Raw genomic sequence first — 26,540 nt, forward strand, 5'->3', positions numbered from 1 at the left:
TCAATTCATTTATGGTACTTTAATACCAAGTTAATGCATTTCTCAATTAAGAATTTAAAAACTGGTAATTCATAGAAAAAAAAAATAAATCACAGCTTCACAAAAAGCTAACAGTTTGTCCCCTCCCCGCCAACAAGCAGTTTACAATATATTTCAACTATGTTGGTAGAAAGTTAACAGTGATGTGAAACTCTTAAAAAACATTTGCAACAGCAATTGAAAATAAAATAATGATTCTTACTTTGTGAAAAATTAATAAGAATTGTGTTTCCCAGTAAAAGATAAGTCAAAAGAGCAGCAAAAAATCCCTCTCCTACTTGTTAGGTACGAGCTTCCCCCCTGCCACAATCCTCATGGGCAAAGGCAACACTTCAGCATTATTCATTCCCAGGTCCAGCATTCAGTGGTTTTGGCAAGACTCAAAAATCATACTCAGAAGTCCAGAGTTTGAGGTGTGTGCTGCCTCTGCTTYCTGTGCTCCACAGGCTGCTCCACTCCTCTTCCTTGGGGTGCAGTGGGATAARAAACAGTTCAGAGTAAAGGCAAGGAGGATGAAAATTTTTCCATGGGATCATATTCTTTTTTCACTCTGCACCTCTCCAATACAAACTGGAAACACCAGAAATTTTGGCTGTCACACTTTACATGTGAGTATTTACAGGAGAGATAGGATTTGGATGATGCTGTTCTATTTTCACCTGTGTACAAAATCCCTTCTCTCTGCTGAAGTTATATGTGCAATCACAGGACAAGAAATGTTCCTTCTATAACTTCTAAGCTAAAAGTCACATTTTCAAAAGTCATTGCACTTGACAATAAAAAGGCAATTAATATGCATTTGATATTAAATATATTGTACAGACCTGAACTTCTGTGCAATTCATTGCTTCAGACATATATAACATATTTTTAAAAACTAAGCCTCTAATCATAGTTTAACAAAGAAAATCTTTGTTAAAGACAAAAATCTTTAAGAAAAWATGCACATAAAAACCGCTCCCTTTAACTCCTAGTGCATTTAAACACATCTTTGAAATTCTCCATGTTGTTCCCACATTTAACCTCACTGCCATTCCATACTGATCTAATGGCACTATACAAGAACATCTTTTCCTTGACCTAACCAATAAGGCTGGCGTTTGGGATGCTGTTGGTTCAAACAGGAAAGCTGAAGTTAYGAGTATTAGAGTATTACCTCACTCCTTTCATGTGGAAAACAAAAGGTTTCAAAGTGGATGTGACTCAGTTGTCACCATTGTCTGTAAATTCTAATGGCCCATTTCAGGTGCCAAGTTCTTACKCTGCCAAGCCAGGGTTTTGGATTTTTTTTTGCATATTTTGCAGCAACTTGCTGTTAAAACTATGGACATGGAAACTGAAAGGGATATTTTGGTCCCTGAGATACACTAAATGAAATCAAGAACTAAAGCACTGATATTTAGTTAGGAGTGGACCCTCTTTAAGGAAAACTAAGTTAGCTTCAACTTCCTAAAGTTTAGCAAATAGTCACTTTAGTGGGATGACACTACATGCAGTATTGGTCAAGAAAAGTGCACTGTACAGAGTGGTTTGAAGAGTTATCAGTTGCTGAGGACCAAGCAGCTGTCCTGTCAATAGCATGCTGCATCAAACTTGTCTTTCCAAGCTAACATGAAACCACAAGATGAAAGAAACATGGCCTTAACCAAAACACTGTTTTCTCTCATCTCTTTAGAGGTACAAMTACAGGACTTGGTGTCATAAATACTTACAATGGGCCAATACTTACAARTGACTGCATGTGCCAGAAGCCAAACCCAACTTTCTAACCTTGCAACCAAACATTTCAGCAGTACTCTGTGGATGCTAGCAGCAAGCTCCTTGTTGCCAAAGCAGCAACAATGTGTAATCGATCCTGGGCTAGTGTTTAAAAGGCTTGTACCATGGAAGGTGTTTCAGACCAGTGGCGACTACAATAAAACATCTTTGGCAACCATTGACATATGGAAAGTAATTCACAGCAGCTGGAAGAATTGTAAGATGTTTACGAAGTTCCATAGTGCATCATTAACTTTCTGAAGTGTTTTACACGAAGTACCAAACTCCTGAAAAGGACAGCTAAAACATCTGCCATCATTATTGCAGGTTTTTCTCATACCACTTTCTCAAACAAAGCTACGCTTGTGAAATTTTAAAGGATGATGTGAGATAGTCCATACAAAGGCTTCCAGTGCATTTGGAGTTGATTTGGGTAAGGGAACAGAGTAATGAAGGGCTGAAGACTGAATTTTCAGTGCACCACCRGGAAGTTACTCAGGGACTGGTGACAGATGGATTCATGGATAGATTGAACCACAAAAGTAGCATAATCACGTTGGTGGTGGAATCTCTTCAGACAACAAAACAAACCGAAACAAAAAAATCAGCTGCATCCAGCGAGTCCACTAAGCAGCCTCATTTACCTTAAATAAGAAAATGTGTGCATTAGGAATACAGAACTTATTAGTAAAACTCTATAACATTAGCAACACTTTATAACACAACTGAGCTGTAAGAGGACTTCAGTAAAACCAACATTTCTTTTCAACTACTGCAATTGTATAGTAGATGTCTTGTGACACCAGATAAGCCAGCTCTTAAGTGTGTGGGGTATGCAGAGACCACACCATTAAGATGGGTAAATTTTTAACAAGTAGAAGAATTGAAGGAAGGTAATACAAGCTTATTTTCTTCTGAATATGAGCTCAGYTTTCAGAAATTTTGGAAGTATTATTGCAACTATCTTGCAAATGGCATARTGATCTCTATATATAAATTAGTATATAATTTGGAAGTAACTATCACAATACAAGAAACTAAAAAGGAAAAACAGAATCTTAAAAAGACCCCACAGGGTATTTAAGCAGGGAGAATATAATTTTCCTATCAGCACTGATGTCTCATTCTGTGAGAATAATGTCAAAGAACTTTATGCCCCAGATGTCACATAAGACCCCATTTATATAGGCAATCCCCACTGTACCTCACTTTGAAGAATACCAATTTAAGCCCACAAAGGCATTTATTAAAATTTGAGCTTAATAAAATATTGAATCATTTTCAGTTAATTCCTACCAACCCCCTCCCCCCCAAAAAGGGTACATCTATGGAATATATTGAAATCTCTCTGATGTCCACTTCCAAAATGAGTGAGAGAAACCTAAGAAATCTTAGCATAAGGATTCCAGTTGTTATACACTACTTGCTTTAACAGTGAAATAAAACAAAACATCATCCATTTCTCTCCAGGAGAGAAGAATAGAGATTATAAAATAAGGTACAAGTAATTGACCTGATTTTGATTAAATAATGAAATTATATTATTACACAGAGTATTGTTCTTCAAATTCAGTCATCAGGTGCCACATGAAAAGGCAGCTTAGCAGTTCTGTAAATGGCATTTTGCTATGTTAGTGTTCTCTATTCTGGCACAGCAGATTTTTCCTTCACATTTCAGTAGCTGTAAAATCATGGCCCTGCCCTAGAGAGACGTGTTCAACATCAGCACTGTTGCTATGCAAGACTTACTGCTGTTTCAGCACATGAAGGATGAATTCAATCCTCCCTAAATTCAATCCTCAAAACTACTACACTGATGACTGCGTTGGAGTTACAATGTTTCACTAAAAAGATAAAATGTAACAAATTAATTAAATGGAGCTTCTGCATTGAATTAAACAAAAAAAAAAGCCTGGTCAGTAAATTCTGGCTTTTAAAAAAACAAAAGGATATTTACCAGAGCAGGTGTCCAAGAAGAAGCAGCCCTGCTCCAACTGACAATGCAATTTCTACGTATCATATTCTACACTAACACACAGCAGGGCAAAACTACAACCTGTATCACTGTTGCTGWTCCCTTTCAGACTTCATCATTTTTAAAACAAAGAGTAGGAAATTTCTTACAATTTCTCCTCTCCCCAGCTTACCATGTAAATAATAATCCAATATATTTTTATATAAAGTAATTATATTGGTATATATAACAACTATATACACATAGTAACAGTAACCACATCAACAGTGACTGTTATCTGAAAACAGGGTCAAAAATGGGTTCTAAAGGCCACAATGAGTTGAGATGAATATGTTTCCTACCTGTGAGTCAGAAAGGCATTGACAAGCTTAAAAGGGGAGAAAAAGAAATCTTCCCTTATGAGTTCCAGCAGTGCAAGTTTAATACGAAATTTACTGATTAGTTGTTTTTAAAAAGCAATCCCAGAATTTAAGTTGCTTATCTGCTCATTTATCMTTGATTTTCCATATTATTTTAGGTATCCTCCCTGTGGTGAAGAACCTGATCTGGAATTTATATTGATGCTACTTTGTTCAGCCTGTTAAAAATTTACCCACTTATACACAGCTGGTTTTATTTTATTCTTCWTAATATAGATCCTTCTCACTCACGGATATATTCCAGAGTTAGTAAACCACCATCAATCCATTTGTTTAGCTTGATTTTTGCCTAGCATTTGTTTAGTTTGATTTTAGTTCTCCCACAAGCTGCAACCATCTCTTCCATGCAAGGAAAATTACAATGGAATAGTTAATTCAGGCTGAATGAGTAGAAACAAAATACAAACACAGGTTCACAGGAGCATGCTAGAGACCTCAACTGTTTGTTTAATTAACACCCCCTGCCTATCCCTCCAAAACCAAAACAAGGAAAGAAAACTAAACAACCCCCAAACAGCTTACTAAGCAGCAACAATGCCTATACTGTAAAATACTTTCTTTGGAATTAAATTCTGCAAGAACAAGGAGTAAATGACATCACCAAATAAGTTTTCTTTTCGTAAGAATATCTTAATTAAATATCTTGCTTCTGGCATAAGAACCTAACACTGCAATCTACCTTAAGAATTTTCTTTTAAAACGAATCATACATTAACAGGTTGAAGATGCATCTTCATTGCATATGCACACAGTCCCTTCCCAGTTTTGCAGCTAAGCCTTTTAGGGTCTCTTCYTTTTAGACAAAATTAATTCATATATCCATCAAGAGTAAATTACAAGAAGAATGTTTTATAGATTTAGAGGATGAAGATTTCYAACAATACAAGAGTTTAAAGGGGTTCAGAAAAATCAAAGGGGTGCATGAAGCCTTTCTGGGACAGAAGAATAAGTTTTCACTTAATTTAAACAAGGTCCTCAAAATAATCCAAAACAGTGCAGGAAGAAATACAGGATAAMGGATGGAACCTTATTCTAACTGCAGTGCACACTGTAAAGCAGGCAATGGATAATTCAGCCTGTATCCCTTTATAAACTGTGTGCAATCTGCACAGAGAGACAAAGGGAGGGGAGAGTTCAAGGCTTCATGTGCATCTAACAACTACAAATTAAATGGCACATGAGGATGGATTTGAGATTCCCTTGGTACCCTTAGGTACATTATGCCTGATTCACACCCYTGAACATTCGTGTGCATGAACAACAAAAAGCATCAGTATTTTTGCTAGAAACAGACAGATGGAACACAAAAAACCCCAAAATTTAAAATAGTGCAGATAGCTTTTAAAGTGATCTAGTTCAAAAAATAACTAACCTGAGCGGTACTTTGCTCCGATTAATACTAGCATGCTACTCATAATATAAATACCCAAAGGCAGACTAGAGAAGATACTAGAGTCACCTGATGGCATCCGGGGGATGGTGTTTCCAGTCAAGCAAATCAAAAGAGAAATATATATATAAATTGCAATATATGTGTTAAATATATATATGAAAAGCAAAAAGTAACAAATGTAGTCACATCTGCAGAAAAACTAAAAAAATCTTATGCATAAACCCATATTAATTCAAAACAAGTTCTCAGTGTTAGACTTCAAATCCAAATTCCACTGTCAGCACTRTCTAGGTTGAGCCCATTTCTAGTATTCTCCAATCCTGACCTATCCCTAGCAGGCAAAACATGAAGTTTCAAAGCAAAAACTAAAGAAAATAACATTTTCCATCCAAGTGTTAGACAAGATAACCACTAAGGTAAGTTTTGATAAGCATGTCTTTTCACATGAAGTGAAGAAAAAGATCTAGTTTTATTTTCTGCAAGGCAGAATTTTTTTATCCTTCAAAAGGAAATAAAGATATGTAAGTAAGATAAGCACAAGGTTAGATATGAGGGTATTAAATCATAAAAGTCAATATGGAAGTAAATCTTATTGCTAATTCTGAGATACCTGTTTCCCTTCCAAACAGCCTTGGCAGAATTGTTTGAAAACTACAGTGTTAAATAAARCACTTAAAACAATATATAGGATGGAAAAAGGAAAACTTCAGCTTTTGAGAATAAAGTGACTGCATACAGCTTGAGGGCTCCAACTGTKAATTTTGGATTGCAGGGGGAGTTAACATTTTGAGGATTCTTTACTTAATACTTTTCATTCTAATAGTTTTTCCAATAAAAGGCAAATTAAATGAAGATAAAGCACATAAATGATGTGTTATGGGATTACTCAGAACTAAAAACTTATCCCAAAAATAGTGCTAAAATAAAAATTCAAATTATAGATCACAGAAAAAGTGCACAGTCACAGAAGACTGCAGGTTTAATTCAAATGTGACAGATGAGAAAGCCTGCTACTTCAGAAGAAAGGTCTTATTCAGTCCCTCAAAAGTGTTTTCATGTTCTTGGTGTGTGAACAATATTCTTTACTTTATGATAACCTCTTGCTTTTACCCTTTATGGGTCAAATAAATTTTGATATGGATATAAATCCCTCCTTCCTACACAGCAAATAATGAAGGCAAGATACAGCAAGAAAAAACACAGGATGGAACTTTTCTYCTTTGTAGCATGAGGTTATGGCAGAAGAAAGTTTACAAAATCCCCGTGGTGTTAGAACAGTGCTGTATCTTGTCCTGTAGGTGAGATTTTTTTCTTTTGTAAACCAGTGCCAGCTGTCCTGTAAGATACTACTCGTGCCCTCCTTTCAGGAGGAAGTCCTACCTATCTGTTTTCCTAATTTGTTTCCACAGTGGATTTAAGTAATGATCTTTAAATCACTGTAATAGTCCAGAGATGGTATGAACAGAAAAGGTTGACAAAAGCAAGATGAGCCACTTAGGCTAACCAGCTAATCAATAATACTTGACCTGCATTAATTTTTGATTTACCATTTGAGGGACTGTCAGATGTTTCCCATCCCATAGATTTCATCACAGCTTTCTTCCATCTGGCATAGCGATATTCACTTTCTGAAATTAAGAAATCAGCAAACAGAAAAGTCTCACAATGTATAGGAATACAACAAGTATTTAAAAAACAGATACTGCAATACGAGTTTTTCATTCTTTTGCACAGAATGATTTGCATACACAAAGAAATATAAAAGAGAAAGTAATACAAAAACCTTCTTTGAATACAAAAAAAAACTCCACCCCAAACCTCACAGTCATGCAATTATAAGAAATAATTTTTCTTCATGTTCACCAATAAAAAGATTTACAAGGAGGACAAAATGAAATAATTGATATTTATGTAGAAACCCTTCAAATGCTGTCTTGAAGTAGGGATTTTTAGAAGTCATTATAATAAAAATGGTGAGACAAAATTATGTATCAAAATTAAGAAATAATTGAAAAGAAAAAAAAGTATTTATCTTGCACAGGGATTAATTATGTCAAGTACATACTTTCCATCTCTGCAAGCACTCAAGAACTGATGAGAAAGAAAGCTAGCTAAAAAGCAATAATTAATTCTTAGGCTTCTTAAATGCAAAGAGTAACCAAAACCAGTCCTTTCCTGTGAGGGGAAAAAAAAAAARGTTTGCAATTCASATAACATGGAAAGGTTTTACCCTCTGGGTTGATCTGTGGTTCAAATCGTTCACATGTCACTGCTGTCAAATCTCCAGGATTTAGACTCCAAACTCCAACTCCTTCTGCAGCTCCTGCTGCCATGGCAGCTCCCAAAGCTGTTGTTTCAGGCATTGATGGCTTCACTGAAGCAAACCACAGAAAAGACCACAATGATTTTTAATGGAAGTCACCTTGATGGCATCAGAACTAAAGACTTACATATCTATCAAGATAAAACAACAAAACAAGCCATCTAATTTGCTCTCAACAGCCACTACAAACCAGTGTTGTTTTCAGCATTAAAAAGAAAGCAGGAGCTGTAAATTCATCTTACCTACTGGAATACAGAGAATGTCTGATTGGAGTTGCATGAGGATTTTGTTGTTGGTCATTCCACCATCTACTTGTAACTGACTTAGTGGAATCCCACAGTCCTTGTTCATGGCATCTAGAATCTTAAATAGGAGTAATACATGTTACAAKTTAATTATACAGAAATGCTCTGATACCCTCAGTGTAAAACACTGTATTTGCTGAARAGGGTTAAGTAGATCATTCCTCTCCCCTATATATTAAAAGACAAAATGAAACAATATTAAAAGACATAATGAAACATTTTGTTCAATATGCAGCACATGCATTCTATTCATTGCAGAAATCCTAAGTAGAAGATCATTCTCCTCAGGTGCTCTATGTGCTGCCTTATGTGGCCTGAGAAGAAGATTTTTAAGAAAAGCTGATGAGAGCATTTATCAAAGCTAACAAAGGAAACAGCAATAATAAATGGAGYTCTTCAGCTGATCACCCATTGTCTAGATATGAATTAAAACATTTGAACTGGCAATGTGGAAGACATTTCAATGGGAACTGAGGAATGTTGAAATGTTTTGAAAGAGCAGCTTCTTAAAATATTTTCAATTAGCTGTTGAAAACTGAGAATTTTATATCAAACAAGACAGACAGCAAAAATAAACAGTGTAATTTTTTGTAAAATTATGTTTCCTTCTTTTGGGCACAGTCTCTAGCTGAAAAGTGTTGAAGTGTTTGCAAGGGATAATTAACTAAATTGAGTATTTAATTCACTGATACCTCTCAATATGCTTTTTAGAGGGTTTCYTGAAAACATAAGACTTGCCTCAAACCTTAGTAACCAGTAACACCACAGCATTACCCTACAAGCACCATTAAATACAGAACAGTGTTTTCTGTAGCATTTTGTAAAAGCAGTCAGTTAAATGTCTCATTTACATTTTATAAGGCTAGTGTGTAATTTTTGTTGACAAGTTAGGCATTAACAAGTGCAGAATGATTTTCTCACTRCAATTTTTCAGTGTGTTTAAATAAAAAAAGAGATGTGCTTTACTCAGCTAAAAATGACAAAGCAACACAGACCACAAAAAAAGACCAAAGCTACAATGCATTCTGCCCTGTTCTGTAGCTCACAAGATACCCAGTAATACAAACCTTAAAAGGAAAAGTCAACATGCTATTTAAAAAAGAAAAAAAAAAATTGTAGCCTTGCAAGCTAGTGAAAATTACATGGAGATGAAATATCCAGAAGATTCTCCTCATTTCCAGAAAGTAAGCCAGCAAGATCATTTACCAGAAAAATCATTAAAGGAATTCAGGAACTGCATAGGATAAATAAAGGTTAAAAATTACAGTGTAGGAAGATTAAGGCCAGTTTTCATGGTGGCAGCATCTGCCCATGGGTCTGCACTATTCAATGAACTAGAAATACATTAAAAAAACAGGAATCACARCACAGTTTGCTGGCAGTGCTATAGYAGTACTTATTYCCTTCACATRTATAATTTTAAATTTGTCTAAGGTGATATTATCTGCCTTTTTTGCCATTTGGAGCTTCAGCACTATTGGAGGCACTGAGTTTGTTTACCACTGTGTAAGAGCATGTTGGATCAGCATGCACTCTGCTAGCAGAGTTTAAAAATTGAAAAGAATGCTAGAAGCCAGGAAGGGATGAAGGAACAAAACAAATCATGATCATGCTGCTGCTATCTCTATTGTACGGAGGTTGGATGAAGAGCAAGGATCCAAGTATGCAAATTTTGCCCAATGACAGCACTGTATGGCTCTTGAACTGAAAAATTGCTTATTTTTCCAAAATGCCTTCTGGAAGAAAAAAATGTAACAAGTGTCATCTGTCTGCATAAGGAAGAAGCTTTTTGGATAACAAGGTACTCAGGAGTGAATGTCACAATGAAACAGGCAAGAACACCAATGAATGTGACATTTGAGGGTTTTCCTGAAGACTTCCATTTTCACTGGAATTAAAAGAACTTAGTTTTTTTTACAAGGCAGAACTAATTATGTATCTTTAGAAAACATACAAACATTTTATCTATTCATCTAAGAGTGTCCAGTTTCCTGATCAAGCACTCCTGTCATTGTGATAAAAGCACAGTGACTGAAGTATGGGGAAGCGTTAGATCTGTTCAAATAGTGAACTTCACCCTCATGCTGTCTGACAGCTTTATTCCCCTCTCTCCTACTCCCAGCCACATGTCCTGCCTCACATTCTGACATTTGCTGTGTTCCTCTGTGAGGCAGCTGAGGTCATTAATCCAGCAGAAAAATAGCCCAGCAAAAAAAGGGATAATTTTCTGCTGGAAAGTTCACTGAGYTGTCACATGAGAGGGCATGGATGGGAGGATGGACAAGGAAAGAGGAGCAGACAATAAATTAGTTCAGTTCCTGTAACTTTACCCTGACTTCTAGTAAAAGAATCAGAGAATTAGATGCTACTTCCAATTTTCTTCATAACCTTCTGAGGAATCAGAGGTTGTCAGCACAGCTTCAAAAGCAGAAGCCTGGGTGAAATTCCTGTCAGCCTTTTTCTACGAGTACTTTATTCTACGTCACTACAGAAATAGCACACTGCTTTCCTCATCTTACATGGTTTGAGCTGGGTGTTATTTTAAAAATCAGWATGTTTAAATAACAGCAGTTTAATTCTTGTAATCAATATAAGGCTTGATTGTTACCTGTGAGGTCTAGGGGTTTAATTTTCTCATGYATTTGGACAGAATCCAGGGATGATGAGTAGATGGTGGTATAAAGAYTCAGTGCTCATACTGATATCAATCCCTTTGATTTGGTTGGGGGATTCATTTCCTCTGTGAGAATTTCAGTTGGCTGCTGCTGAATGCCAGCTAAGGTAGTGAAGGATGTAACAGGCAGAAAGCAAATCCAGATTTCCCTTGGTATGTTTGCAGCTGTATTGATTTAACTCATTTCTGTTCTTGTGYAGCAAAAGCAACATAAACCATCTCTGTCACAGCAGACAATATAAAGTGTACTCTCCTACACTAATGAAACTTTGTAGTTATGTCACTGGCCCTGTCACTTTAATGACTCTATGTTCTGCCTCTCAAAATATTCACAAAATATATTCACCTTATTWTACATGCTGATAAAAAGCAGTATTGCCACTCCAAAAAAATGTACCACTCAATTTTAACTAAGTCCACAGGAGAAATTTTTCAACATTAGCAACAAGTAATGACAAGAATAGCATCCAAGTACAATACAAAGCATATTATTAACCTTCATAAGATCTTTTAAATCTCCTCTTTTCCTGAAGAGCTACAGTTCCTGTTATCACACTAATTTACGATGAATTTAGGACCCAATTTGCCTTTACCTCTCGTGTTTGAAAGCAGACTGCTTCTAGTGCAGCAAAGGCGATGTGTTTTTTGTTTGTAAACTGAGTAAGGCCACAGATGATACTGTTGAAGAGAGAAAAAAAAGAAAAATTAGGATCTTCTTCTTTATCAGACATACACCTATACTTCACACTTAGGTCTTCTGATTCAAATCTCATTCAGTTCCATTGTATGAAGACTACTTTTTAATATKTAAAAGCTTGTTTTTCTTTAATCTAAACTCTCTCATTTTCCTGACAAGGTGCTTTCAGGGTCCAATCAATACAGTTGCCATATTTTTGTTTTTTTTTTTTCCAATCTGCATGCAGAAGGATGTATATTCACCCACACATACACAAAAAACCCCAAAAAACCAAACAAAAAAAAAACCCAAAAAACAAACAAAAAAAAACCAAACCAAAAAACCAACAAAATCTAGTCTGCCTGTAAGAAAAACAGAAGGTATGATTGAGGTTAATTTGCCTTTAAAAATAATATAAATTATCACTAACGTCTTATTACATTCTCTAATGTTTCCAGTTCTTAAGGAAAAGCCCATATGGGTCAGCACTGCACTCTAAATACTTGAAATWGTTTTCAAATCTAGTCTGATTGTTAGCTGCTTCTAAACCTTTAAAGAGATTTTTGGATATGGAAATTATGCTACATGTAACCATGAGTAAGCTGAATTCTGCCAGTGTAGTCTGAACTGCAGAGCAAATAACCATCCATTATTCTATTTCAACACAGAAACAGTGCTAATATTTGGTGCTGGGTACATGCAAGTTCAAAGATATTAAAGGATATTTTGTTGTTACCATTCCAAAGGTCAGCTTTTAACTATTATAAAGTTGAACACTGTGATAGCTCAGTGGTTTTTCTTTTTCCTTACACACACAAAGCATCTGAATTCTAAAGATGCAACTACTTGAAACCTCAGAAATTAGACATCCTTTAAGACTTCTTTTCCCACTTTAGGAAAGTTTTTTGTATTAAATTTTGTTATGCTTCTGTGATTGCCATGGCATATAGCAATTCCAACAAGGAATCACAGGCAAGTCCACAATAGCAGAAAAATGAAAACCTATTGTGTGAACTAATACCAGGTCGTTGAGTCTGAACTACAAGGAAAGGGACTGGAAAAAAGGAGTAGAAAAGATTTTTCAATAGACTGGAAAGGAAGCTGTATATAGRGGCTAAGGAAGCTAAGTGGGAAGGAATTAAGTAGCCTGAAACTGAAGTCAAAACCACTAATCAGCACTAAATTCTTCCTTTATGACTTTTATTGCCTGACAGTTGACAGGAATGCAGACCTTTTACTTTAGTGAGATGAAAATTCTCTCAAACCCAGAAATTGTTTTTCCTGCCCTGCTCCCCCACACTTTTGTTTTTGAGGAGGGTGACAAGGAGGGGAGAGGGGGTTGAGTGGCTGGGCTAGCTGATCCTTCCTTTCCTGCAGTAACAGTTGCTGTTTTGAAAGGTTAAAAACAAAACAGAAACACAGCAGCTCATGAAAATATCACAGAGATTGAAATACCCAGACACATCAAGGCAACAAAAACGACAGTGTCACATACCTGGAAGGAATGGTATTTGTCAAATGATTAAACCCCCTGCAAAGGCAGTGTTCAGTCAGATGCTTACCCCCTTGCACTGGGTTCCCAGTATGGTGCATACAGTCCTGAAAATGCTGGCACAAAGTAGCAGCCATAAGAAGTCCCCACATCTGCAGCCAATTTTTCTAATGCACACACAAAAAAGGCTTTACTTAGCTTTTCATAACTGTACCAACACTTAAATATGGTACTTAAAAGTGTTATTTAAATAAGAAAAATATTCAGGATATCCTAGGCAGCTACAAAAATAATCCAGCCATGTATACAACCAGAAAATACAATTTATGCTGCACTCTGCTCCTTGTTAACCTGTTTGCCTTTTGCAACGCTATGAATGGAAGATGGAGTATAGGGAGTTGTGGGAAATGTAAAATGCAAAATGAAAAATCAAAACTGAAACCCACAATTGTGTACTCAATATTCTGACTTAGATTTTGTGAGGTTTTCAAAGGTTATCTGTCCTGTGGGCAAAGAATGCAACCTTCAAAGCAGTCCAAAAGGTCACACTTTACTTAAATTTAAGTCAAGGCAAGCAAGTGAAACTGGATCAAGACCAAAGGGRGTTAAGAACTAAATTCCCATTAATTTCAAATGGATTTAGAGCTCCAAATTGTCAGCTTATGTATGTAATCACAAGGCCACCTACAAGGAAATCTGAAGTTTCCTAATATGAGAATAACTGTGGATATATGAACTCCTCGATACTGAAATATTTGTAATTAAAAATTTATATTAAGACATTTATAATTGCAAAATGAACAGCTCTTGCCTATAAAAAGAAAGAAGAGCATTTTCTTTCTGCTTTTGCAAATTTCTTGTTTGTATTGATCAAAGAAGCATAGCAGTAGAGAAAAGAAGTAGGAAAACATCTTCAAAAATCTTTCTAAAATGATAATTTCATACAGAATTCACTTAAAAAAAAGGAATGAAGGCAGAAGGAAGGACAAGTTCAGGGAAACAGGATGAAATATGAATACCTATGTGTCTTTAACAACACTGGCAAGGTTAAAGACCCTAAAACTCAGATCTTCCAAAGGTCTTGTCAAACTTGTGAAAAAGTACTGTAGTGTCTCAACAGCTGGCTAATTTATGTGACAGTAGTTTATATACTTCTGTATGATCTTCAAAGCTTTCTTTCAGAAAAACAGACTGATGCTTTAAATGTTTTTGCTAAATCTTTGAAGTTTTATATAAAATTTTAATTCTAAATTTTCCCACCTCTGAATAAGAAATCAATTTATTAAAAATGTGTAATGAATGTCATTTTGATCCTAAATGCCACTAAATCCGTCACTTTCAAACTTTTTCCTTTGCATGTTTCTGACTTTTTTTCCAAATTTCGGTATGTTTCTAGTTTTTATGCTACAAACCAGCTTGTTTCATCTCAACCAGCAGTTCATCTCAACCAGAAAACATCAGCTACACAAWTGTTAAAGGATTACTGCATTCTTAGCAAAACCAGATTACCCTCCTCAAYATCTCCTTTGACAGGCAACTTTGCAATCTGAGTTCCCTAATTCAATGTCTATGATATATAAATATCTGCACATGCAGGGCCTCAGGTTCTCATGTTTATGACAAGAATATGCAGGKTTAGGATTAAATATACACTGGTTTTCTGTAATACTTAAGACTTAAATACTCTTGGCTCTGGAAAATTCAACACTGTATAAAACCAGGAGACACTTGTTAGGTATAGTATCCACCTGAATATCTGCTCACTAGGGAAACTACCAAAAAGTAYAGATTGCAACAGAGAAAAGCTGACAAAGGGTCTCCAAGACGGTGTTGATAAGCTCTATGAAATACATGTACCAATAAAAATGAGCTTATGGATGCAAATTACATTTTTGTTAGGCTGACACACAGCAGAATATATGTACCTTCCAGCTTTTCTTCAATTAAATATTTTGAGCATTCATTCACCAATAGAGACATCATGACATTGGCAAACTTAGAAAACTGAACAACTCCATACTCACCAACTTCCTGTGATGTCCTTGCAATACCCAGATTGTCTCTCAGCCAACGAACAACAGCACCAGCTATTGCAACAGATCCCTGAAGGAAACAAAGTCACTACATTAGGAGACAACAATTGGTAGCTTTGAGCTTCTAAACAACTAGGGAGCAGTTGTAGGCTTACARTCACAGCTTGAAGCACTCCCAAGAATGCTCACAACCAAACCACAGTTTCTTGGCATCTGGAGACTGCCATGTAAAAAGGACAGCCTGTTACACACACTCCATGCAGAGAAGGTGCACATTGTGTGTTTTTTTTACCATGAGAGGAAGTTACAATTATGTTTTCTAAGCAGACTTCTTGTCTTTTTAATTTATGTCTTCTGAATATACAATAATGAGGCCCAGTATCCTTAGACTTCTTTTGCTGATACATTAATGTTTTTTGCTTTGATTAAAAAATACTAGACTAATTATGTCTGGTCTAAATACAAACATCCAGAAAGACAGAAAATTTAGGCTTTTGTGCATTTSCTAGCAAAATTGCTCTGTTCCCTCAGCAAATGGCCCTGAATGGCTTCATCACATCATAGCTGGATGGCATTGCTCCCATCTAACCCCAAAGCCAAGCCTACTAGACTAAGCTTCAAGTAAAACAGAAGCAGTATTATATTTTCATTCAAAGACACTGCTAGTAGGGGCAGGGGTGTTTTCTAAGCAGCTGGCTATTATAACTACTAAATACCACTTTGATTAAAGGCAAAGGCTGAATCCGTATTTTTTTTCCCTCTCTGCAAAGTATCTCAATCTCATTGTAGATTAAATTAGATTAATTCTAGCAGGGACATAGGACAAAGCACACTTAACATCTTCTGTTGAAGCCATGTTTTCAGACAATATTATTAAAGACTTGGAGATGAAGTAGAAGCAAAGTGCAGGTGTTTAAGCATGCAGGAATATAAATCACTCTCAACACAGTTTCAGTTCTTGCTTTAAGAACATGGGTTAAAAATAAAACAAAAGCTCTCACACACCTACATAAAATAAAAATCCCAAAGCTTGCCAGGTCATAGYAAATGCAAGACTCATTTTCCTTTGAGAAGGAAAAGGGAATGAATGCAGCCTCCCACATCCTAGTAAAGTACCATAAGCCACAAATTCTCACAGCAAAGAAAATCCTCTGTTGTCTTTTTTTTTTTCACATGGAAAACAGTCTCTCTACAAAAGCTCAATATCAGTATTCAGTGTTTGTGTTTTGAGAATAGTTATTCTRTTATAATAGCACATCAAACAGCACAGATGGAAGAATAATCATTTTGCTGTTCCCAACAAAGCTTTGGTGCCAAATAGGTGCTTAGCTGATCTGTGCTTCAGAAGCAGAGCTTTAGAACAGTGAACCCCRAAGTTTAAATGTAAATACAATTTTCTATAGAATTTGGATGTCCTCAGACTTGTTTGRAGAACTGAGGAACTAAATTCTGTAAGTAGGCTACTGAATCAAAGAAGTAAAAAAAGCTAAATTGTTAGAAGATTTTATCCCAGAAATTTGATTCCGATTTTTAAAAGTTAGAAATAAATTCCATTAGAATGAAATAAAAAATATTTAGCTATGACTTTTATTATGAGGTAATAATTGAAACACTAGTACTTTGCCCCCTCTTTTTAAAACCCAATTTAGTATAAAAATTTTGTTTTATTTATTTATAAYATTTATTAAMGTTTTGAGAGACYACATAAMAGAAAAAATATTTTAGCAGTCTARCTCTGAAAATACAAATGATGCAATGAAGAAATATTTTTTATTCGATTACATGATATAGATTAGAGATAGGGATAASCAAAACCACACAGAAACCGTCAGGCACACAAGCATAACACAGAGCTATTTTCATTTCTGCACAGCTGAAGATACCATAAAAATACYAGACAACAGAAGTAAACAAGAACATGTATCATTACAAAAAGAAAGAAACTACTGAACTTACCTCTAGTGCATAAAAAACAGGTTTGTCTCTGCCCATTTTGTAWGCTATTGTGGTTATGAGACCATGCTCAGAAAACACAGACTAAATGGGGAAAGGGGAAAGAAAAGGCAAAGCATGAATAGAAGCAGAAAATATTTAAATAAAAACATCTAAATTATAATAAACAAGAGACCAAACCTTCAAATGAAATATGCAAAGTTTTAGCAAAGTAAATTATCTCTATCACTCTAAATAAACACCTAAGACAGAACACTCAGATTGCTGATGCTAATTCTTGTTTCCACAAGCTGTGCAGATCTTTCCAGTCTCCTTATAGAAAAAAAAATGGGTATCTTTAGGGGAAGATGCAAATAAGAAGGAAGACACATTTTTGCATTATTTATTCAACTCCAACTACAAAGAAATAATGAGAGAAAATGAAGGGAATAAATAAAATAGGCAAGAGAAGGAAAAAAAGCATGTGTTTAAATAACACAACACTTAATCCTATCTAGGTGACAATAAGAAACATATACAAGACAAGAGCAAGAAACTTGTTAAGAAAAGTTCTGTTTGGAAGCTTTAAGGGGGTAGGGAATGGAGCCTTGCAGAAACACCTTAAAAATGACTGTTTCTATTCTTTTAGATTTTAGTATGTGCTTTTCCTCATGTCTGGTGATATAATAGCTGTTAATAAGTCCATGAATGGTTAACATACAGTTGTATTTAAGAACTTACATAGAGATTGTAAAAAAAAAMMAAAAAAAGAAAAAAACTCAAAATTGCAACTGACCTTCTGACCTGTATTGCACAGCAAGAAACAACCTGTTCCGTACCTAGCATGAAATCAAAGCAAAGTTAAATCCAGGATGTTTAAAGAATAACCTGTTACTGCAATCCATGAGTCCCCTGAAAAATCAAGACACAACTTTTTGACCCTTGAAAGTTATGCTACCGTTAACTGATGATAAAACTATCCTTAAAAGTTGATTTTAATGCAGCCTGAAGTTGAGAAATGCAGTCACATGTCTCCCTCTCTGCCTATTTCTTGTCTTAACACTGGATCAAGGAGCAGATTTGATTGAAAACTGCACTGAAAAGTGTAAATTCCTCTTTGGTGGCAGTGTTTACCTACTTCAATGATTATGAGAGTGAYTTTATAAAATAAGTATTTCATAGCATTGAAGGGGAAATTTTAAGAAACTTCGTCCCTGTCACAAAGAAGGTTTTCTTTAAATATATTCTGTTAAAAAAAATTCTAAAATTGGTGTTTCCCATTTGAAGATCACATCACATCACATATGTGTTTGCATACACATGCATACAAGGAATCAGTTTAATAAAAGGAGTACAAAGTACTCCAAACCACTCCAACTTAACTGAAAAAATTATTCTAGAGAAAAATGTTCCTTACCTTCTTAAACCCCTCCAAATTAATAGCTTAAACCAGTACTGAGATAGTCCTCAGTTATATTTGGAGAGAGAAATAGTAAAGCAATAACAGAAATGAGTTAAAACAAGATAGACTAATGTGTAATCATAACTGTGAACATCCTATACTCTGTATGTCCCTACATGCTTAGTTAAGCACCTGATTGTAAATGGAACAGTAAGTCATTTCAGCAGATAGCTTTTCCTCCATGGATTGTTTGATTACAYCTGTTACCTGATTTAACTGATCAGMTATTTTAAACAAGGGACACTGAGAGACTGAGAAACAGGAAAAAGCAAACAAAATTCTCCACTCTRAGCTAGACACAGAAGCAAAACTAAGCACTGCAACCAAAATGGACCTTTCCCATCTAGCAGTGCTGTGTCATTCAAGTCTGTGCAATCTAACTCACAGGCATGTATTTGTTTAACCTTAGCTCACAATTTATATGACACTGCAACTATTTTAATCTTTATTTTGCAGAATGCTAAAATGAAAATCTCCCTACAACATACTGATTTTCCTGGCAGTGACTGGGTTCCAAAATATACCTCACAAGCCATGTAAGTTTAATATCTTYATTACTTTGAGAAATATGAGTCAARWCACAGTTTACTTTGTGGGTCAACACAGTCAAAAGGTAGATCTGTAACTGCACATTAACTACAAAAACATTTGGCAGTARCTTGAAAGAGAACATGATACTGAATTCAAAACAGAACAGTGGGTTTATCTTATAATTTTCTTAATAACTTACGTGTTTTTTGCTTGTCCATCTCGAAAACACATTTGCCCAACAAGAGCAGCAGACTGGTCACCCAAGCACTGAAAATGAGAGATATTTTACTTTAGCAAATGTCCTCACATGAATTACATATTTGACTCTTATCTATTATTAGCACTCAAGTAATTGAAAGTGAGGAAAAACTTACAGAAAAAGGTTAATGCTTTTTAATTCTCTCCCTTTTTAAGAACTGCAAATGAAATGTGTTATGCTACTTGTGGTGAACAATTTAAAGAAATAAAAATTAATATTAACTATCTTTATACATATTATTGGAAAAAGTTGAGAACCTGCCCAGAATTTCTGGATTGTGTATATACTTCTTTTATATATAAGAAGTAGAGCTTGCTTCCATTTTTAATGTTGCTCATTTACTTAAAGATCCCAAATTTCCAACAGCACTACACATATGCATTAAAGCTCTCTTTTGTATTTCCATAGCCAGACCTTAATAACAACAGATCAAGCCAATTAGTAATTCATCTTCAAAAGTCTACTTCCTGTTTAAGCTGGAGTAAAAAACCAAAAACTTAATTCATTGCAGGATTCATTCATTGTTAAAGCTTTTTTTCTGTGAAGCTATGTTCATTCAGTTCCAGGTTGTCATTCCAGATCTAAGTTGAAGTAGGACTTACCCCAGAAATTGGTACACCTGTCAAAGCTCCAGATTTCTGTTTTGCAAAAAGAGAAAGAAAAAACACTGAGTTAGATTTCCAGGACTACAATTGAAGGCAATGAAAAATAAGCAAAACTTCTAATGCTCAGAGGAAAACATAGAAGGGTCATGTAAGCAACATGATTCAGTTCAGGTGTACACTAAGAAATGAAAAGCAGGAAATTTTACAAATATACTTTATGTGACTTCAAAAGTTCCTAGCATAAATTTTCTTGAAATAATACTATAGAGAAGACCAGGTTCCATGTAATCTGTGCAGTAAGTGCCAAGTGTAAAATGCAAAAGTGCAAAATGGTAAAGTGACTAGAAAAAAAAAAACATGACTGTGGTGACATCCTAAGCAAAGACAGATGCCTTATTTTAAGATACAGCATTTTAAGTCTCACACAGACTTTATTCCTAACATTACCAGAGTTTTTCAGTTATGTTTCAGAATCCTAAAATTATTTAAATTGAAAAAGACCTCTGAGATCAAGTCCAACTATTACTAACACTGCCAAGTTCACTGCTAACCCATGTCTCTAAGTGACACATCTTTGCATCTTTTAAGTACCTCCAGGGATGGTGACTCCACCACTTCTCTGGGCAGCCTGTTCCAATGCTTGACCACCTGTGAAAGCTCTTGTTTTATCATTTGTTAYGTGGGAGAAGAGATGGACSCCWACCTGGCTATAACCTCCTTTCAGGAAGTTGTAGAGTGGTAAGGWCCCCCCTGAGCCTCCTTTTCTCCAGGCTRAACACCCCCAGCTCCCTCAGCTGCTCCTCCTCATCASAYTTGTGCTCCAGACTCTTCACCAGCTCTATTGCTCCAGCYCCTCAATGCCTTTCTTGTAGTGAGAGGCCCAAAACTGAACCCAGGATTGAGGTGTGCTCTCACCAGTGCYGAGTACAGAGGGACAATCACTGCCCTGACCCTGCTGCCACACCATTGCTGATCCAGGCCAGGTGCCTTTGGCCTTCTTGGCCCCCAGGGCACACCTGGCTCGTGTTCAGCTGCTGTTCACAGCACCTCCAGGTCTTTTTCTTCCAGGCACTTTTTTTTAGCCCCTTTCCCCAGCCTGGAGCATTGCCTRGGGTGCTTGTGACACAATGCAGGACCCTGCAATTGGCCTCATTTAAACTCACACAGCTGGTCTCAGCTCATTGGTCCAGCCTATCCAGATCCCTCTGCAGACCCTGCCTACCCTCAGCAGACCAACACTTTGCCCAACTCAGTGTCATGTTCAAACTTAGTGAGGATATCCTGAAATTCTTTATTTTTTTAACTATTTCCTGACAATTTCTACCTCTTTCTTTATATCGCCTCTTTGTGCAATTGTGAAAATGCATTTTCAGTAAAGCCATGCAAGTGCATTTCCAATCTGATTTTTTTTCTTTAATTCTCATTTTAATTAACTGGATTTAAGGTAACTGTGTTTATAAATGCACTAAAAAACTCTGCATGAATCTGATATTCAGCTGCCATAGAATTAATACTTTTAGACAGAATGGACTGCTTTTCTCATTTATAAGATGATATAACTAACATTTATTAGCCACTAGCTAATTTTTTTAGCTCACTCTAAAAAGAAATATTCAACAGTGTGGAAATTAAGACAAACACATACACTGAGATCCCATTTTAGAAATAATTTTGGCATGAACTCTAATTGCATTATCTCAGATTTGGAAATACACAGCAAATTTATTGGTCTAGAAAGTGCACTTTTACTAATCCTTAAACCAATGAAAATGCACAGCATCTGAGCAGAATGGGTAAGATATAGATGGTCAGCCTAATGGAAGCCTCTACTCACCAGGCTAGGACAGATTTTCTACAGCCAGCAAAAGGAAGAAAAAGAAAAAAAAATGGAAAGAAAGGGGAAGAGAAACAGAAGTTCACATTTAAAGTGATGAGCAATTCTGTTCTGGTGGTCAGGCAGTATTTTTTTCCATTTACCTTGCTCATTCAGGTTAAAACAACTCACTCTCATCTGAGCTTCACATAAATAAAAGTCCACAATGACTTCTAGTGGCATTTCTATTTACACATTAACAAAAATATTTACATTTCAGAGAAGTTAGAGTTATATTAAAAAAAAAAAATCTTGTAACTTATGTTCATTATAAAATGCATGTTTTCTTATTTAAAAATAGCTCAAACTACCAGGAAAAAGAATGCAAAATCACAACATCCAGTTTATCCAACTTGAAGTTCATTAYTTAGATGCCACTGTACAAGAAGAGTTGGTGCTGCAACAAAGTAATCAAATACTCAACTTCATATAATACTATATAACGATAACAGCATATTAATCATAAATCAAATAAACTTGTCTAGAATAAGCCTTCAGTCCTAATCTATGGAATCTGTTAAATCCATATGAATGCAGGTGTATTTTTACAAATATTTTACAACTTACAAATTTACAAATATTTTAACTTCACACAAATACTGGAAAACATACCATCAGACCATAAATCTCAGAGGAGCTCCGTACGCTTGGAAGTATTTCCATAGGAATATCAAAGAACCTGAACACAACAAAAATAAGGTATTTTATATGGTCAATGCTAAATTAGAAAGCATTTTGTAATTCTTTTATTAAATAAGTTTAAGCTGTAAAGAAAGAAACTATAAAAGGAACTTTTATTTCTAGGTTTTAATCTATAGCTATGTGGTTTTCTACTTGTTACAGTACATGACACTGAATTTTGGAGTAAAACAGAATATATTTCAAATTTTGAGGACATATCCAACTCTTTCATATGGAAATTCATTCCTCTTCCAACAATATCTTAATAAGACACTTGTTCATAAATTCAATTTTTAAATAAAGATAATATCACTCTAGCTGCCTTACAAATTTGATTAAGTAATAAGGAAATTATAAAAATGACAATATTCTGAGTTGAAAGGGACCCACAAGGACCACTGAGTCCAGCTCTTATGTGAATGGCCCATACAGGGATTAAACCCACAACCTGGGCAGTATTAGCATCATGCACTAACCAACTGAGCTAAATTGTTTCTGTGACCCATGCCTCTACCTACAGAAAGATTCTGCTACTTTTAGTTCATCCAGACCATTGTAAACTGGACATTTGGAGAACAATGAATCTCAGTTACTAATGTCAACAGTAAATAGAACACTAACTGCCAATCTTAGTTTAAGTAAGAGATTCTTACCATTAAACAAGTTAGAAACTATTTACTTAACATCATTACTGAAAAACTGAGCTTACTTGCAGAGCTCAGGATCCCATTCCAAGGAATGAATGTTGAACAACATTGTTCTACTGGCATTGGTGACATCTGTACAGTGAATACCTCCATTCTTTCCACCTGTCAAACTCTGAGCAAAATAATAACAGCATTCATCAAGGAGAGACATAGGTTTACTTCAAAAAATTCCAAAAACAAATTTCAAAATCACAAAGTTTGGGACTGGGAACTCTGGTATTTCTGCAACAGCTAAAGAGGCAGATCGAATCTTCTTTCTAAAGTCCAAGATTTTTCTGAAAGCGTGAGCAAAATTTTACAGCAACCTATAATGGTAAACTACATATAAGTGCCTAGAAAAAAATATCGTGGTACAGGGACAGTAAAAGTTCATCTTCCAAGGAACTTTAATGGAATGTTTTTAGTGGCTTGTGTTGAAATTATTGTGTCACCAGTGGGCATGGTATATCATATGCATGGGGATTTGCATGATACGGAAATTCATTTTAAAAAGTGACAATAAATTCTCAAATACATACCCAAATAAGCCAAGAATCAATAGTCCCAAACATAGCTCTTTTTTCCTCAACTGCTTTCCTAATCTCTTCCACATTATCCAAAAGCCACCGAAGTTTTACTGCACTAAAATAAGTGCTAAGTGGAAGACCAGTCTTAAACTGTAAAATGAGAAAGAAACCATTTAACATCATGCAAATATCTTTTCCATAAATACTGCTGTTATATAAAGGAAATGGTGATAGGGAAAAAAAAAACAAAGATACAAAACTCAAAGATATTACACAAACTTGTTTTTAAATAAGTACTAAGCATACAACACACAAGTCTGAACATCAAAACCAAATGATGAGTTCAATAATGGACAAAGATCAAAGCTGATCCAAATGCAGTTCAAAGATCATTTACGTGAAAAAGTTGTTTGCAGAAGACCTGTCTTATCTAGGATATCTCCATATGACTAGACAATAAGTAACAAAAAAAATGAGCAGCACGACACAGGAAAGATGAAATTTGTGTTCTATTAGAACTTAAAAATCAAGTAAGTTATATATTTTTGACATTCATTTCTTGCCTATAGGAAAACATATAATATAAAAAATACATAATATTTATACAATTAGTAAAGGACATTATTAATTTTTTTTTTCAAATATTTAGTTTCCAAATCATTATATATATGCTCACAAAAAAGGAATTAATTTGTTCATTATGAATGATCTTCCTAGTTCTCAGATTGGATGCAATTAATTTCAATACTATGGCATGAGAATGGATAATACATTTCCCACCAATAAATTATTTCCCACATAGTTTTTTTCTACTTGATCTTAATTTTTGTGTGTAATGTTTACTTGATGTTGGCCGGATAGCACAGGATTAAGTTTCACAATTACTCATTTAACTTCTCTAGTAAGAAATTAAAGCAATGTTAACCATTTATTTTAAGGAAATTAAAAATTTTCTAGTCTCAGATTGGTGTCTTATGCACATTTTTATTATTATTTGACAAGCTAAGAAGGGACGAGAAGCTACAACTGACTTTGTTTTGGGGATTTTTAAACACATATATCCAAAACATTTTTTATTGCAGCAGCTACCATTTAAATGTTCTGTAATATCTCTTACCTTAGAAAAAGTTTTGTTTTTTCCTGGAATTCTTTTAAGAAGACGTTCAACTGTTGACTGGGTTCTCAGGTCAAGCCACACTAAAAACATGAATAAAATTAATTGATCAAGTGATTTAATATATAAAAAGTGACATGTTGAGGCTGCTTCTATGAAACCATAGCTCTTGCCAGTGAATTCCTGTCTATTTTTCTTTTCACATAGTTGAAAGAATATTGTACTGTGATTTTAGTTTAAATGCACTGTTGTAAAAATTAAAAATGGCTAGATAAACTCAGTTGATTTAGAGAACAAACAATTTGAGAAATCAAACAGAATTTTCCAAATAATAGGATATATACTTTATCAGAATATAATTGACTTATGCTACTTTGCAGCAGATGACTGTGACTAAACTAAGAAGTTAAAACAAAGAGCAGGTTGATTATTTACTATATCTATGTAAACTTTCAACTAAAAGACTATGCTGCAGCTATCAAGGTATAGCTGGGCTTAAGATAAAACTGTTAAATACATGTATTATACGACTATAGAAGGAGCCTGTTTTTTCAGTCATACTATGACAAACTATACCTGGCACTTGATATGACCTAAAAAAAACAATTCTAGACAATTACCATTTTTCAGATGACAAAGTCTGAAACTTTCAGGTAAGTTAAAAATAAAAAACTGAGTATATAAGTATTCATTAAGTCATCAATAAGTATTCATTAAATCTACCTAACATGATTTTCTTTTACAGCTAAATCAACAGCATCCTGATAATTTCAAAGGAAGTGATTGGGTGCAAGTCAGAACATCTTGTGCCAGGAACTCCTCAGGGTTATTTTTTGAAAACCAATAAAGTGATTTATTAAATAATATTTTTTATAGAATAGCTTTTTTAAGCTACACTGGTATATGAATAGACATCTTACAACTTAGATATCAAAAAAATCCAAGAAATTACTAGGCTAGGCCACAATCAGATCTGCTTAGAAAACTACAAAAGCATTTTTTCCACAACATGTTCATGATACTACATATTTAGAAAACGTAATAGTTACCAATAGCATTATAAAGAGGTTCTCCAGTTGTCTTGTCCCAAACCACTGTTGTTTCTCTCTGATTGGTGACTCCAATGGCTTCAGGACAAAATAGAAAGTATCCTTTTCAGAAGGTTTGTTTTCCCCTTTTGTGGGGGTGAGGGAGGGAATGGAGAGGAGGAGAGGAGGGAGGAACAGGTAAGGAGAAGAGGAAAGTAAATGGGAAATAAAAAGCTTCCAACTTTTTCAAGGTATAATCTAGAAATATTACTTTTAATAACTCATCTTTTGCTGATCAACCTATATGCTCTAAAACTCTCTCTTTATCAGCCACAAACTGAGATAGCAACAACGCTGTCAAGGATACTAACTTTCCTGAATTAAAGTCCTAAATTAAATTTCAGAATTTATTCATCACTTGTTTCTGTGATGTTACAAGATTAGGTTGAGTCTACTGCATAGATTCTGCATTGCTAATATACACAAGGGACTTATTTTCTCATTATTCCTCCCCCAAAAACTGCTTTCAAATGGAATTTAACTTGTATTTGATGCTGGCACATTCTGCCACCTTTTTATTTATTAATTTAAAAACGAGACTATTTGAATTGCTCAACCACAAGCATGTTAAAGCCCTCAGTTACCCCTAAGTACCTCTTATGTTGGCGATGTTTATGTTCAGTTGTTTCATTTTCTCACAGGTCCTTTCCACACATTCATAGACAGAGTTTAATATTTCTTTTGGATCTTGTTCC

At 35.0% G+C, this 26,540-nt stretch overlaps 1 protein-coding gene across 1 annotated transcript; it reads right to left on the reverse strand.

The window, feature by feature from the left end:
• LOC130585239 (glycerol kinase-like) lies at positions 1 to 26,540 on the reverse strand. The gene is made up of 18 exons (XM_057385643.1): positions 26,440 to 26,540; positions 25,807 to 25,884; positions 24,761 to 24,840; positions 23,656 to 23,793; positions 23,140 to 23,249; positions 22,362 to 22,428; positions 19,874 to 19,909; positions 19,212 to 19,279; positions 17,816 to 17,858; positions 17,044 to 17,124; positions 15,079 to 15,157; positions 13,125 to 13,221; positions 11,480 to 11,564; positions 8,150 to 8,270; positions 7,815 to 7,958; positions 7,132 to 7,212; positions 5,564 to 5,650; positions 1 to 2,441 (listed from the first exon to the last, which is right to left on the reverse strand). Exons 1-18 carry the CDS (start codon positions 26,474 to 26,476, stop codon positions 2,434 to 2,436), a joined length of 1,440 nt encoding a protein of 479 aa, XP_057241626.1. The 5' UTR covers positions 26,477 to 26,540; the 3' UTR covers positions 1 to 2,433.

This window comes from Malurus melanocephalus, unplaced genomic scaffold (assembly GCF_030028575.1).
Source record: "Malurus melanocephalus ecotype Western Australia unplaced genomic scaffold, MMel_1.1 scaffold_850, whole genome shotgun sequence".
Lineage (NCBI taxonomy): Eukaryota > Metazoa > Chordata > Aves > Passeriformes > Maluridae > Malurus > Malurus melanocephalus.